This window comes from Benincasa hispida, chromosome 5 (genome assembly GCF_027475165.1).
Source record: "Benincasa hispida cultivar pf3 chromosome 5, pf3_genome.v1.1, whole genome shotgun sequence".
NCBI lineage: Eukaryota > Viridiplantae > Streptophyta > Magnoliopsida > Cucurbitales > Cucurbitaceae > Benincasa > Benincasa hispida.
The window spans coordinates 43,262,346-43,275,875 of NC_143482.1; the positions used below are offsets into that span (position 1 = coordinate 43,262,346).

A 13,530-nucleotide genomic window follows, 5' to 3' on the forward strand; every position below is an offset into this window, starting at 1 on the left:
TTTACAACATACATCTAAATGTTGTCTTATCTTACAGAAATGATGATTAAAAATGGTCAATTATAGTCGAATTCAGCCACAATCAAAATTTCATTAACTAATTATAATAATTTTCACCAATTTCTATAAAGTTCTCCAAAATTTCAATCGACATCAATACTTTCATAAAATCGAGATATCGATGAAATGACCTCGATATTTCCATCAATATCGATATTTCAAACTTTGCTTCAACCATTGCCAACCTAAAACAAAATATAATAGCACCATCAAATTATAAACCACAGGAATAATATGGACAAAAACGTATGAATTATGATAACACTTTAACAATACCATCTATTATTGAGTTTCTCAGCACGAGGTGCAGTTCTTTTGTAAATTGGTCTACTATATGGAAGAATTAACAATAGTCTCTAGGTGCAAAATAATTACATCCCGACCTTCTAAAAGCTGCAGTTTCTAAGATACAGTTATAATTAGTACTAATAGTTTTTGGAGAGAAATGTCCTCTAGAAGGGAAGCCTCAACCACATGATTACCAAAAAAAAAAAAAGGAAAAAACTTTTCCAATGGGAATTGAGGGACGATGAACCATAATTGCAGAAGCAACAATAATTTTTACACCAAGATAAAGCCATTGATACTATTAAGTATTTTCTATCACTGGAAGTCTGAATTGTTCCTTTAAGTCCAATTTGACCATTGGAAAGTCTCTAGTGAGGTTGCTCCTTGGAACTTCTACTTTCGCCTCTTTGATTTTTGAAGGGATGACGACAAGGCAGAACCGAAAGAATCAGCCAGAAACTCTCCTCGTATAGCAATAGACCAGCCAGAGGAAGACAAAGATGGAAGCGAAAGGGCAACTGATGAAAGGATGATGTGTTTTTACATGAAGAGCACCAGCTGAGAGAGAGAGAGAGAGACCCAAAGATTTCTGAATTGTAATTTGTCTCAAGTGTTGCTGACGCATAAGTGGCTAAGTTCCAAATAAAGATCTCAACTTCCTTGGACACTTTCCCCTCCAAATCTCCAAATAAGTTGATGTTATGTATTTTGGGCCATAGAAGCAAGGTCTGGAGTTATAGAATGGTTGTGAAAGTTCCATTTAATTCCTTTTTCAAAACCTAAAGGTTCTCCCGAGTGGATAAATACCTGGCTGATGGGAGGCGTGACAACGACGCCAATGCTATGATTTCTTCTTCCATTCGGTTCCTCCTTAAGCCTAAATACCAGCAAGAAGAATTATTGCAAGCTTCTCGGATGGATGCTTCTCTTTTTTATTGAACAGAGAATACAGTAAAGGAATAGACGGCATAAAGGTGGGCCGTGTCGATCCAAGAGTCCAACCAAAAGGTGCATGGGTCTATTTCCAATTTTGCAAGGGTATCCATCGTAGTCTCAATACTTCATAATGGATTTCCAAGGAAATTTTGTAAAGTGATTCGTTTTTGTGGAAATGATATTACAAGAATTCGAAGAGGACCTTCTGCTCCTGTCCTGATACCATGGTAAATCACCACTCAACCCAAAAACTTAAGTTTGTGAGTTATGGTAAATTTAACTATATCAATACTTAATAGCTGTGCAACCGGACTTGTGTTTGAAGGGGGAGGTACTATATTTGACAGCAATAACTCTCCTCCAAGGTGGCCCTTTATAGCTTGGAAGTGCCAAATCCACCTTGCTAGAAGGGCTTGATTCTTGTGCTTTAATCCACAATGCCCAGACCACCTTCTTCAATAGGGAGTTTAACCTCTTTTCATTAAGTGAGATGGAAACCGCCTGTCTTTACTGCCATGCCAAAGGAAATTTCAGACGGATGCTTTTCTTATCTTATACCGCGCTTGATAGAGTGGTGGCACTTCCAATTTGTGAACATTTAACCTGTGTTTCGTACAATTGAAAGAAACAGTCAGACTTCAATCAAATCAAGTCATACAATTATTTGAGTACATTGACTCAAAAAACAAGAGTTCTCGAAGATCAATTTTATTGTCTTCAAATAAAGACAAATCATGTGCTTCTTACAGAACCCTATTTTACATTGTTGTAAATAGCAAACCCAGCGATGCACATTTTCACATTTTATCAACAATTATATAAAGACTAAAATATGTGTAGAGGTCAATTTCATAAATAAACAAAACTATAATACGAGAATCATTGGTGCTACAAGCTAGAGGATAAAACTCCCCCTTCTCTCCTCCCAACAAAATTCTGTTCCTAAACAGTTGCAAAATCATGATAAAGACACTCAAGGATTTAGTCTCTAGATGCTTCAATTTGAAGTATATTATTAACGATAGGCAATATTTGTTTAAAGTTTGTCAAATGATGATCACGTTGTAAAATATCATCTCAGTGGAGTGAGAGTATTATGAAATTATTTGAATTGTTAAAGGCCTCTTACTCTGCACATACATTTCCATCTCAACGCCACTGGTCAAGAAAAAACTAAGGGTCTACACCTTCAAACTTCCGCCGTAGATTTCATTAACTGCCCCCTGATGATTTGAAATTCAATGAGAATGTGTATAAAGAAAAATAAAAAATTAAACATCTTTGATAAAGAAATAAAGATGTCATAGCTACAAATTTCAGCCTGTTAAATTATATGTATCTTCAATACAGAAACAGAAAATCCACCTCCAACATCTTAAAAGAAAAGGAAAGGTCCAACGGGGCAATTCTATCAAAGGAATTGTATGTACAATTTGTGGGAGAAATCACAGGATACCAGAAAATTAAGAAGGTGCACTAATGAAAAGAAAACACCATTGATTGAAAACTAAAACGTTTAAATTATCTGAATTAGCAATTTAAGGCAATAACCTGAAGGTAAGGATCAATAGTGTTGAAGACTTCCAAAAACAGCTGGGACTTCATTGCTAACCTGATACAAAAATGAAGGATAACAAAATGAAGCCTACAACTAATGTAATTCTAATATTAGATCAGCATGGTCATACATAAATTTCAGAAAAGTAAGAAAGGTGGATGATAAATATCGTAAAACCAGATAGCAAGGCAAGACCACTTGAAAGAGGGGCACAATATTTCATGCCTGCATCACCTGGTCATCTCAACCAATATACAAAATTACCTCTTAAGCAGACGAAAACAAACATAGGTCTCCTCAATGTCCAGCTCTATCTTCAACATGAAGTACTGCTTAAGAAGTTCACACAAACCATCGATAGCGCCATCCCAACTATCAGAATCTGCAGCTGAATGATGCCAAGATTGAGATAAAATCCTTAGCAAAATCCCATATAGATTTCCTGGTGACCCTGATTCTATATACATCTCTGCAAGAAGCTTTAATATCAAACAATTGCTGGCTTTAAATTTATCAATCCATAGAGGTGGGTTCCCAAACCAAAGATCATTCTCCATAAAAGAATCGACTAAGCCAGAAGTATTGTCAATAGCACCGCCTGATTCCTGATGATTTTTTACTGAATGTTCCAAAGAAAGCTCTTTTCCCCTGTGTGCTGGGAGTTGCTTAAGTATATCAGCCCTCAGTGATTCAGGTAACTCTTGCAATACGGATGGATCTACTTGACTTAGAGATGAAGGTAGTAAATCAATTATATGAGATCCAGAGGTGGGAAGAGGAGTCACCAAATTGCACAATCCTTCCCCAGAAATTTGTGCAGGTGGTGAACGACCAACAATATGCTGTGTCACATAGGACCAAAAACACCAAAGAGCACATAAATACATGAGTGAATCGAAGACTGGTGAGCTAGAAAAATAAAATGCGGCTGTACTCTTCAGCAATTATAAATACATCAAGGGCATGCCTCTCTTCACAGTAGATTGTGCATTCAGATTAAAAAAAAAAAAAAAAAAAAAAGAGTGAAGCTACAAACACAAAGGTAAGTGTAATCAACTTATACTGTAATTATTAGATCTGTTGGGATGGAATACCAAAAATATGAGATATATTCCAAAGTCTCCATTAAATAATACCTTATTTTCCGACTGTATTTTGTTTCCTTGGATATCCGATAAAGTAAGTCCATCACCTTCATTTATTTGACAGTAGAAAGGGAGAAAAAGATATATTATCATCTTTGTCAGTTACAGAAACCGGACAACAAAGATTATTTTAAAATTAGCATCACTATCCAGATAAATTTTACCTCCTGATCCTTGAGATGGAACCCTTTTAGAAGAGGAGGAAAATTCATTTTTGTCTCTGCTTTTAGCTAGAAGATCAATTAGTTTCCCACCATAGATTTCATTTAACTCGGAAAAGAGTTCAGGAGGTAGGCTTCTTATAACTCCAATATCCAGATTGCACAGAGGTGGAGCTGAAACCGGGTTCAAAGCTTCACGATGGAGCTGGTGATTCTCCATCTGAATCAGATGGCTAATAGGATCAGCAGATAACTGATCTGAAGTTCCAGCGTCACTCTGTTTCTCATTATCTATTAAGATTATTACAAACAGAGTAAGAATGATGATTCACCTTCAAACCAAGAATAAACACATGAGAACTAAGATACTCAGATTATATGCATACACGAGTGTATATCCATACATGAAACCCTATGGGGACGCTTCCAGAGCAGGTAAGATGACATATTAGAAAAGCAAGGAACAATAATTGCTAATGGTAAAATTTACATAAGAACTAAGAACTGAGATTAGAAATAACATGCAAGTATGGAAATACCGATGCCTCACAACAAGATTTCTATCATCATCCATAGGGTTTGAACTGCTCACAATGTAAGCATATACAAATCTAATGACTAGAAGAGCTACGTCAACCACCTTCTCTCTCATCAAATCAGATAGTATTACCATCACCATAATATCAATACCTCACAGGAGGGGGAAAAAAACAGAGAGAAAAATACAGCTGTTGAGCTAGCATGATGTCCTTTCTTTTTTTTCTTATTGTTACAGCTTAAAATCCTAATAGTCACAATAAATAAGAAAGAATCAATTCAATGGAAAAGAACAGCAGTACATCAATTATAAAAGGAAAGAGACGAAATAGAGAACTCCCATACCTATATTAGCCCTTTCCTTTAATAAAGGACCAGTACTATTTTCTACATTTGTAGTTGCAGATGAACTAAGCCACGAGTCCAAAGAATTTCTTTTCATCCCTTCAGAAGAAAACACACACACATGAAACCAACTATACCACAAAAAACATGCCAAAAAGTAAGAGACCAAAAATAATCCACCTATTATTTAATTAATAGTTGATTACTTCTCTTTTAAATATAAAATGAATACTTCTTTTTCAGATTTGAGTTTGATTGAATATTAGATTCTAGGATGATATATAGTTAGATATCAAGCCCCTCACTACCTACCTAGATATTACAGCTTCGTGAAGGAGTGTTGGAATGAAGATGTTAAAATGGATCACAGGTTAAAGATATAACAAATGGATGTGTAGAGAACTTTCCTATATTACTTGGCATATTTTTCAGTATATTCTCATTCAACAAGTAACCAATATTCGATAAAATTTCAAATTCAATTGTCTAGTCTCTAGAGCATCGTTTATTCAAACAAAGCAGCCAAGCATTATCCTCTGCTGTACATTTCAATAGGGCCTTGCCCAACAAGAAATAGTTGATGATGAACTCCCTAGATTGAATTCCTTGGATTGCGTAAACAATGTTCCCCCAAAAATTTCAGAAAGGTCTTCTCAGTTACTATAGTTACACATCCCTTACAGATCTCAATAATGTTAACGAGGGAAGTGACATGATCTTGTTGCTCAATTTGAAGGATTATTATTCCTTTTCCTCACAAATCCAACGTCGACCATTGAGGGATCACACCCCAAAAGCACCCTCTTTTTCAATATTCCTTGCTGAAACAGTATTTGATTAGCCAACTGAAATTGTTTTCATAAATTGAGGCCCCCTCAAGTTCTCTTCATTATGCTTACATATTTTCATTTCCACAGAAGCAAAATTAATAGTGCCTGAAAATCATAATACAGACAAACTTACCTTGCTTAGAGATATCCACATTTTGAAGCTTCGAAACTTGTAAACCAATACCACGAATTTCTTTGACATCTACATGCACCAAAAAGGACATCATAGAAATTCTTAGAGAAAAGAATATGTATCAAACTCAATTCAAAAAGATGCCTTTTAGTCCAGTAAGAAAGGAAAACTACAATGTATGTACAATATATGGGGAAAGAAACCAGCGGTGTGATTTTTCTCTTATGCTGATTCAGTGTTACAAACGTTGATGAGACAATATAAAGTATCAATAACATGTGGTTCAGGATGGCAAACAGGAATGTTACCATCAACTGAAAAATCATAATTATGCCTAGTTTAGGATTACCTATGACAAAAACCCCAAAAAGCTGCTTTACAATCCTTTGAAGAATTTCCAGGTCATCTGTGGCAACAGGAACCTAGTACAATAAAAAAAACTTACAAATTTAGATGTCAAAGATTACATAAATAATAAATAAGAATTCTACAATTTCACAAACATGGTTAGAACTATTAAAAAAAAGGACATGGGATCCATTTGTCAGACAACTATACCGTCAATGAATGGCTCAGGTTTTCACAATCTCCACAACCCATATACTTTGTAGGTTCATCAGCATCTTTTCTTCGTTTTTTTATCTAAATAAATACATCACAAAAAGAATGCTAACAACACTTCTACATAAATCAAGAAGGAAAAATCCCATTCATATCTTGAAGGAACAAAACTCAACAATGTTTGTCACTGTATAAAAGAAAGAGAACGTACCTTGAGGGTAAAGGTACGTCCCTGCACTCCACATCCATGCAGCCGTAATGAAACCTCCTTACAAAGGTTCAAGAGAAAGCATTGACACTGTAATAGTTAAAATATTAGTTCTTAATTCACTCATATATTTTTTCATCTTAAATGGGTAAACGTGCAACCCTTTATGTTACCCACATCTTTGAAGTCCTTGAACCTAACACCCCAGTTCACTTCAGCTCCTATGGATTTGCTTTCCTAAATCATAAGCAGGGTAAACATGAGAAATAGAAAATTATGAGAAAATGTAAGAAAATCAAGATAACAAAACTAGGTCACTGTTGCGAAGCAAATATTATTTGGAAAATATACAGAGTAGTACCACTCTACTCCATCCACCGTTTTCCTTTTCATCTTTAATTTTGTTGATCACAGAGATATTGGGGAGGGCCACCCTTGTATTATATCCCTGCGTCACCCATACTAATTTCCAAAGAGGATTTGCCAGAAAGATGACTCTCATAACAAGGGTTTCAAATTATTGTATTTACATGAAAATCTTGAACCCAAACCCCTGAAGAGAATCCCAAACTCCCCAACGCAGTAGTCCATCAACATATGAGACGAAATAGTGCATCTTTTATCATGATTCAACTCAAAAGGACTTCTTTAAAATTTTCAATAGTTCCAAAGGAAGTACCATTTATAGGCACAAATAGAAGCCTTAAACTATAATAGTTATATTACACCAAAAGACTAATAAAATCCTATTTACACAGACATATAATAATGCCTCTATCATTCTATAATGCAGATCAAAAGGATAAGTTTGCTTTGTCTACTCTTAATTCTCAACAAGTGAAACATTAAGGTAGTTATCAAGTCTTGCTCACAGAGAACAGTGAAGATTTTGAGTGGTTGTAGTACATCCATTACTCTTACTGGATAATCTAATGCAGTAATATATTTAGTATTGTATTGTAACATAACAGTTCAGAAACAAAACAAGAAAAAATTGTAATTCAATTAAGCAAAACATGTAAAAGTTAATGAAAAAGTATATGGTTTATTATCTCTTTGCCAAACCTGAACCAACCCAACTGCACGATTGTCCACCCCCCGACTATAATTCCATAACATCTCCCCTGTTTTTAATCCAAAGTCTTTCTGAAGAGAATCCTGGACTCGTCAAGAGTAAATTAAGCAATCATTCCAGATAACTTAGTTTGAGAATAACAAACTCAGCAAAATAACTTAGTCATAGCACAGCCACAAACAAACTCTCTATTATGTATACGGACAAAGGCAACCCTACATCAATATCCACTCACCAGCAGATCCTTTACAGAGCCACTACTGAGGACTTACAGCCAATCATGCAATAAAATAGAAAAAAGTTCCAAAAGAAAATAATAATGATGATAACATACAAACAAATGTTGTGCAATACTAAATCAATTATCAACTTCGTATCAAATATTTTCAAAATCATTATATTACATTAAAGAAATTACCAAATTTTATTATAATTTTCATTAATACAATGAAGCAAGTATCATATTCCAAGTCCACTCCTCTCTAAAGCCTACTACTTATGCTGATAGGGATCAACTACAAATCTTATCATGAGATGACCCTATCCTCTTTGTCACACCAACCTCTCTTGGTTGCATCCTTAACCATTCTCTCCTCCAATAAAGATATATTCAACCTCTCTTCAACAATCTTTCTATCAGAATAGAGTGTTCGTATGATATTTATTCAAAGCCTACTATTTCTATTGATGTAGCTGTTTTCTAGGAAACATTACTTTTTTTTTTTTTTAATCTTTTGCCTTGTCTCTTGAGTCTTGACAACTTACTTGTATGACACATTTTCAAGGGTTTTGAAGAGAAAAAAAAAATCATATTGAAAATTGCAACTCAAAAAAACAATAATAAATATGTCTCAATTTCTTGACATTAATGTAAACCTATGGTGACCAAACAAACAAGCCATAGAGAGAACTACAGAGCCACCTTGGATATCATACGCAGCTGACCACAAGTCAAAACACTTCTTTTCTTCAACTTCTCCTCTAAGGCATGCCCTATTCCAGGAAGATCCTTAATGGGAAGCGGATCTAAATAATCATCAACCTACAAAAATGAAATGGAATACAAGAACAACTTATACACATTCTACTTGACAGTAAATGGAAGTATTTACTTGAATAATATACAAAGAAATTTCTTTGTTTTGTTAATCTTTTATTTCCTTTTTCTGCTCCTTTTGGGAGCTTCTTTTTTCAATTTTGTTCTTTGTTGAGTTTCAATCTTCGTTTGTTTGCATCACATTTAGTTTTTTCACCCCTTTCAAAGTGTATATTGTTAAATATCAAGTCTCATTATATTTTTTCAATTTTTCAATGAAAAATTTTGTCTCTGGTTAAAAAGAATATGTCTAAACTAATTCTTCCATGTAAAGTTGAAAGGACAATCCCTCTTACCTTCAAGAGTACACATAAAAATAGTGAAGTGATTTATAAGACAAAATACATGATTAAACATTCAAGACATCAAAATGGACTAATCTAACGAGAATTGAAACACAATGTTGTAACGCTGGGTGATTTGACCAACTAAAGGTTCAGTGGAAGAATTTCTAGAACCTACCTTCTCTGAAGGAATGTAACACTGACCATCAGGTTTTGCAGTTCTGGTGGCAAGGCGAGCCATTAGCATATTAGTAGCTATTCCAGCACTTGCAGTACATCCTGTTGTATCAAAAATTTCTTTTCTTATTTTTGAAGCCAAGACCTCAGGATCTACCCTGTTCGTGCCCGAGATATCCAAAAATGCTTCATCACAACTTACGGCCTGCATTTGACACAAGTAGTGACATTAATGAAGCAAATCACATTGAATTGCCTACAAGAAATGCTGTCTGAAACAGACCTGCACTTTCTCACAATGCTTATGCAATATGTCATAGAACTGATCAGCTACCTGCATATTTCCCAAGATGTCAGATGCCATCAAAACATCTTTTGTACATGGAAGATACTAGAAGTAGAATATGATTTTTATCTTCCATAAGCAAACTGATTGCCAAATGACAACCCAGGGAGAGCCACCACTTACCTCCTCATAGGACTTGAAGTCATATGGAAAAATAACAAGATGAGGACAAAGAGCCTTTGCATCCCTAACAAACATTCCCGCTCTGACTCCTTGATAGATATGGCCAAAGAGAGAAGAATCAATCGATACTCTAGAAAAGCCTTGGATTTGAATTATAGATTACATAAATAAAGAACTAGAAGACCAACCATAACCTCGAGCTGGGTAGTTTGCAGAGGAAATTTCTGCAGTTCCTTTAGGATTATCTGAGTGGCATACAGCTACCGGCCTATCCTTAAATTCCGGAATATTTCGAATAACCACCGAGACAAAGAAACAGTCCTGAGGCAGCAGCATACTGGTATTACTATACTTCAAAATGAATTAACGAATATATAATGATGAATAAAAAATAACTCCCAAGTTCTACAAAGTAAAAAGTAACCATCTAAAAAGAATAGTGACGACAAAAGCCAACATGCAGATATTTGAAGGACGAATATTGCTCAAACATTACCATGTCAACATGGATAATAGTGGCAGACTGATAATGGGAAGAACCATTCATATGAGAAATCACAGAACTGGACCCATTAGCTGATCGTGGAAAACGCTTATAATAACGATTTCTCCAAGTTCCAATGAAATGCAGCCTTGACTTCTGTAGATTGAAGAAAATAAATTTAGTCTATGAAATGGCAAAAAGTGAAAAGTTACCATCATGCTGTAATGAAATAGTAAAAGTACTAGAAACAAGGACCTAGAGTTTTTCTAGAACATCTGATTTTTCACTAAGACGCCTGATAGGACCTAGTTCTGCAGCCCTCTATTATAAGTTATAAATGTCAAGATTTAGAAGACGTGGACGAAAGTAAAGTAGTTAAGATAAATGTCATCAATCAAAACACTCAGTGTAGGAAAAAACTCTTGAATAACCTAAAATACCTTGAAATAATTTTCAACAAAATCTGGATTTCCAAGAGTTGAATGCTGCAGCTTGGAAGACCCAGCCACCATAGAACTTGATGATCCATCACTATGATCATTATTGGTACTACCATTGTGAGTTGATGCAGACAAACCATGCAAACTAGATGTATTTTCTTCACTGCTCTGACCCACATCAACAACTCCTGGTTCTTCATCTACATAATTACATTTTTCATAGCTTGGCCATTTCTGTACTTCTACATCAGCGTCCTTTCGAGGACACATCTCAAAACTTTCACAAACTTGTGGTTTATATTCAATAGATGCATCTACATCGGATATATTTGTATCCTTTAGTTTGGTAGCCTCTAAATCATCACTTGACTTCTCATTCAGTTCAGCATCTGCATTATCTTGAAGGTTCATTTCAGAGTCAGAATGCATTTCTGCTCTATATTCTATCTGTTCAGTCACTTCAGATGAAGTGGTATCCTCTAAATTTACAGCCACCGGGGACAGTGAATCCTCTGTTCCATATTTCTTTTCAGTAGTCATGCAAATTTTGGGTTTCTCCAGCGTTGGACCTTTTTTCATAGAAAAGAATTCTGATAATCTTGGTTGATTACTTACAAGCTGATCAAGTTGGTAAGGAACCCCTAGAAAAAGAAAAATGAGTACAATATCAGCTGCCAGGGTCAAAATTTTGTCTGCATTTCTCTTTGAGACCTTTTTATTTATTGGGACAAAGTTATACAGCAAAATGTGATCCATATCACCTATCAGGTGCAAAAGTTAATTTGCATCTCTCTTCGATACCCTTTTTTGTGTGGGGGGGGTGGGGACAAAGGAAATAGCTTGATGTTGTTTAAGCGCTGACAACAACCTGGAATTAAATAGTTCCTAATGCCTGAAGCAATTATCCACTAATTAAATTTACATATCTAAACATAAAACTATAAAAGCAATGCATTAACTTACAGCTTAATTGCTTATTACAAGCAACAGAATCCAAGATCCATGTGGGTTTCACAACTGGGAGTCCACCGCTGAAGGACCTGAAAAATAACCAACAAAAGAGTTTATCTTAATTCTTCACCAAAAACAAAACTACTGCGAGTTTTTAACAATGAAGATAAATTTTGAACCAAACCTGAGATTCTTTATTTTACTGTCCGGTAAATTACTGCAAATTATATGAGAAACACTACGTCTTGAAAAATAATTCTCAAATCTTCCACCATACTTCAACATATAACCCCGCAATTCCTGAATTTAACTTGTAATCAGTAAGGCAGTAAAAATTGCCCACAAAACACTCTACAATATTGTCATTCTAATTAAAAATAATAATAGATATGGACAAGCCTAAAAAGGTGATAATTTGTAAAGTCTCCAGTTTTTCTCAATATCTTTCACCTCGAAGGAAAGAGAAACTGCTAAAATTGCTCAAAAGCTGAAAGAATAAGTGTAAAATTGTAAATTCCTACTCATACTTTTCAGTAGTTTTACTTTACATTCACGGCTCAACTCAAAATTATTAAATAGACTACCTGACTGGAAGGAATCGTGAAACCGTCAACAAAGATAGACACGCCCTGAAATATTTGATTTCCTGAGTTCGCACCACTATGTGAAGCACTTGAAGCATCAACATTAAACTGATTATGCAGTTTCCTGGTCTTTTCTACCATGTAACTGCGTCCAGAGCAAAGTATTTGAGGGAGAAAAAGATGATAAATACACTATATAAGTTAGAATCACATCACACCGAAAATCCTCAACAGCAATTAAGAAGCTAAAGTAATTCAATTATAAAGCGAGCAGCTAGTCCTTTGATAACTTTAAGCCCCTCCAAGACCAAAATTCACTTAACTTCATGTAGAACATTCGTTAAAAGAAATATGGTGGTTCAACTAACCAAATTTTCTTCCAAAGAGCAAAGGTGAAATTCAAATTAAAGCCATATACAAATCTAACAAATAGAACATGTGAAAACGAAGAGGGAAAAACAAACAAAAAACCTTCCGAAATCTGAAAACGGGGATTTGCGAGAGAAGCGAGAGGCTGAAATGGAATTGGCTCCCCATGCGACGCCTAGGGTTTTCTGGTTGATCCGTTTCTTCTTGTTGCCACCGCTACTGGAAGGGTTCGACGGAGATGAATTGTCGATAATTCGCTTGGATCTGTGGCTGGAGGAATTAGCCGAGCGAGAAGAATCAGAATTCATCTTTCCTGTAGAAGAGAAGATTGTCGAGGAAGGAAGTGTAATGTTAAGGCTATGTAGCATTTAAAATGAGGCGGCAAATGAATGTCGATATATTTATATTTTATAACGCGTGGAAAAGCAATAGATATAATTGGAAAAGTGACTTTTTTATTCAGAAAATTTCACAAAATACCCAAAAACCAAAAACTTTTCTACCATTAACCTTTTGTCATACGAAATTCAAAAATTACCTCCAATTTTAAAAATCCTTCTGACCAAAGCCTTCCATCTTCTTCCTTCAACCATTCAATGTGTATTCAATATAACACCAACATTCCACCAAAGCATTTATTCTCAACTAATATTCTACCAATAGCATTTAATAATATTGGTATTAACAGAATAGAAGGTCACTCTTAGTATTTGAACTCCCCCCGCAATTCTCCCGTTGTTCTCTCAGAGTGCTCTCTCAGAGTTTCAGTCCAAAATTTTCGTTGATCGCTTTCATCGTCAAATTCAAAAACAGAGACAATGTAAGTGATATTCTACAAT

General features: G+C 35.1%; 1 protein-coding gene across 2 annotated transcripts; it reads right to left on the reverse strand.

Moving 5' to 3' along the window:
- Positions 1–313: 313 nt before the first annotated feature.
- Positions 314–13,071, reverse strand: LOC120078260 (translesion synthesis protein REV1). 2 transcript variants are annotated; one of them, XR_005481962.2, is made up of 24 exons: positions 12,794–13,067; positions 12,323–12,467; positions 11,923–12,038; positions 11,751–11,827; positions 10,788–11,428; positions 10,360–10,503; positions 10,052–10,184; positions 9,864–9,952; positions 9,678–9,728; positions 9,396–9,599; positions 8,760–8,879; positions 7,828–7,920; positions 6,940–6,999; positions 6,766–6,852; positions 6,552–6,635; positions 6,343–6,415; positions 5,994–6,062; positions 5,031–5,129; positions 4,152–4,439; positions 3,979–4,034; positions 3,107–3,684; positions 2,836–2,896; positions 2,414–2,507; positions 314–1,887 (listed from the first exon to the last, which is right to left on the reverse strand). XR_005481962.2 is itself a non-coding variant. In XM_039032484.2 (24 exons), the coding sequence occupies exons 1-23, from the start codon at positions 13,057–13,059 to the stop codon at positions 2,466–2,468; spliced, it is 3,576 nt and encodes a 1,191-aa protein (XP_038888412.2). In that variant the 5' UTR covers positions 13,060–13,071; the 3' UTR covers positions 314–1,887; positions 2,425–2,465. The 2 variants fall into 2 exon arrangements, 1 of the variants encoding a protein (XP_038888412.2); XM_039032484.2 differs by having other exon boundaries at positions 2,425–2,507; positions 12,794–13,071.
- Positions 13,072–13,530: the final 459 nt, after the last annotated feature.

Excerpts from the sequence above, each read along its gene's own strand:
- LOC120078260 (XM_039032484.2), bottom strand. The coding sequence starts at position 13,059 with ATGCTACATAGCCTTAACATTACACTTCCTTCCTCGACAATCTTCTCT. Across the intron at positions 10,185-10,359 it reads CTATTATCCATGTTGACATG|GACTGTTTCTTTGTCTCGGT; the intron begins GTAATGTTTGAG and ends CTGCTGCCTCAG. Across the intron at positions 6,636-6,765 it reads GACGTACCTTTACCCTCAAG|ATAAAAAAACGAAGAAAAGA; the intron begins GTACGTTCTCTT and ends GTATTTATTTAG.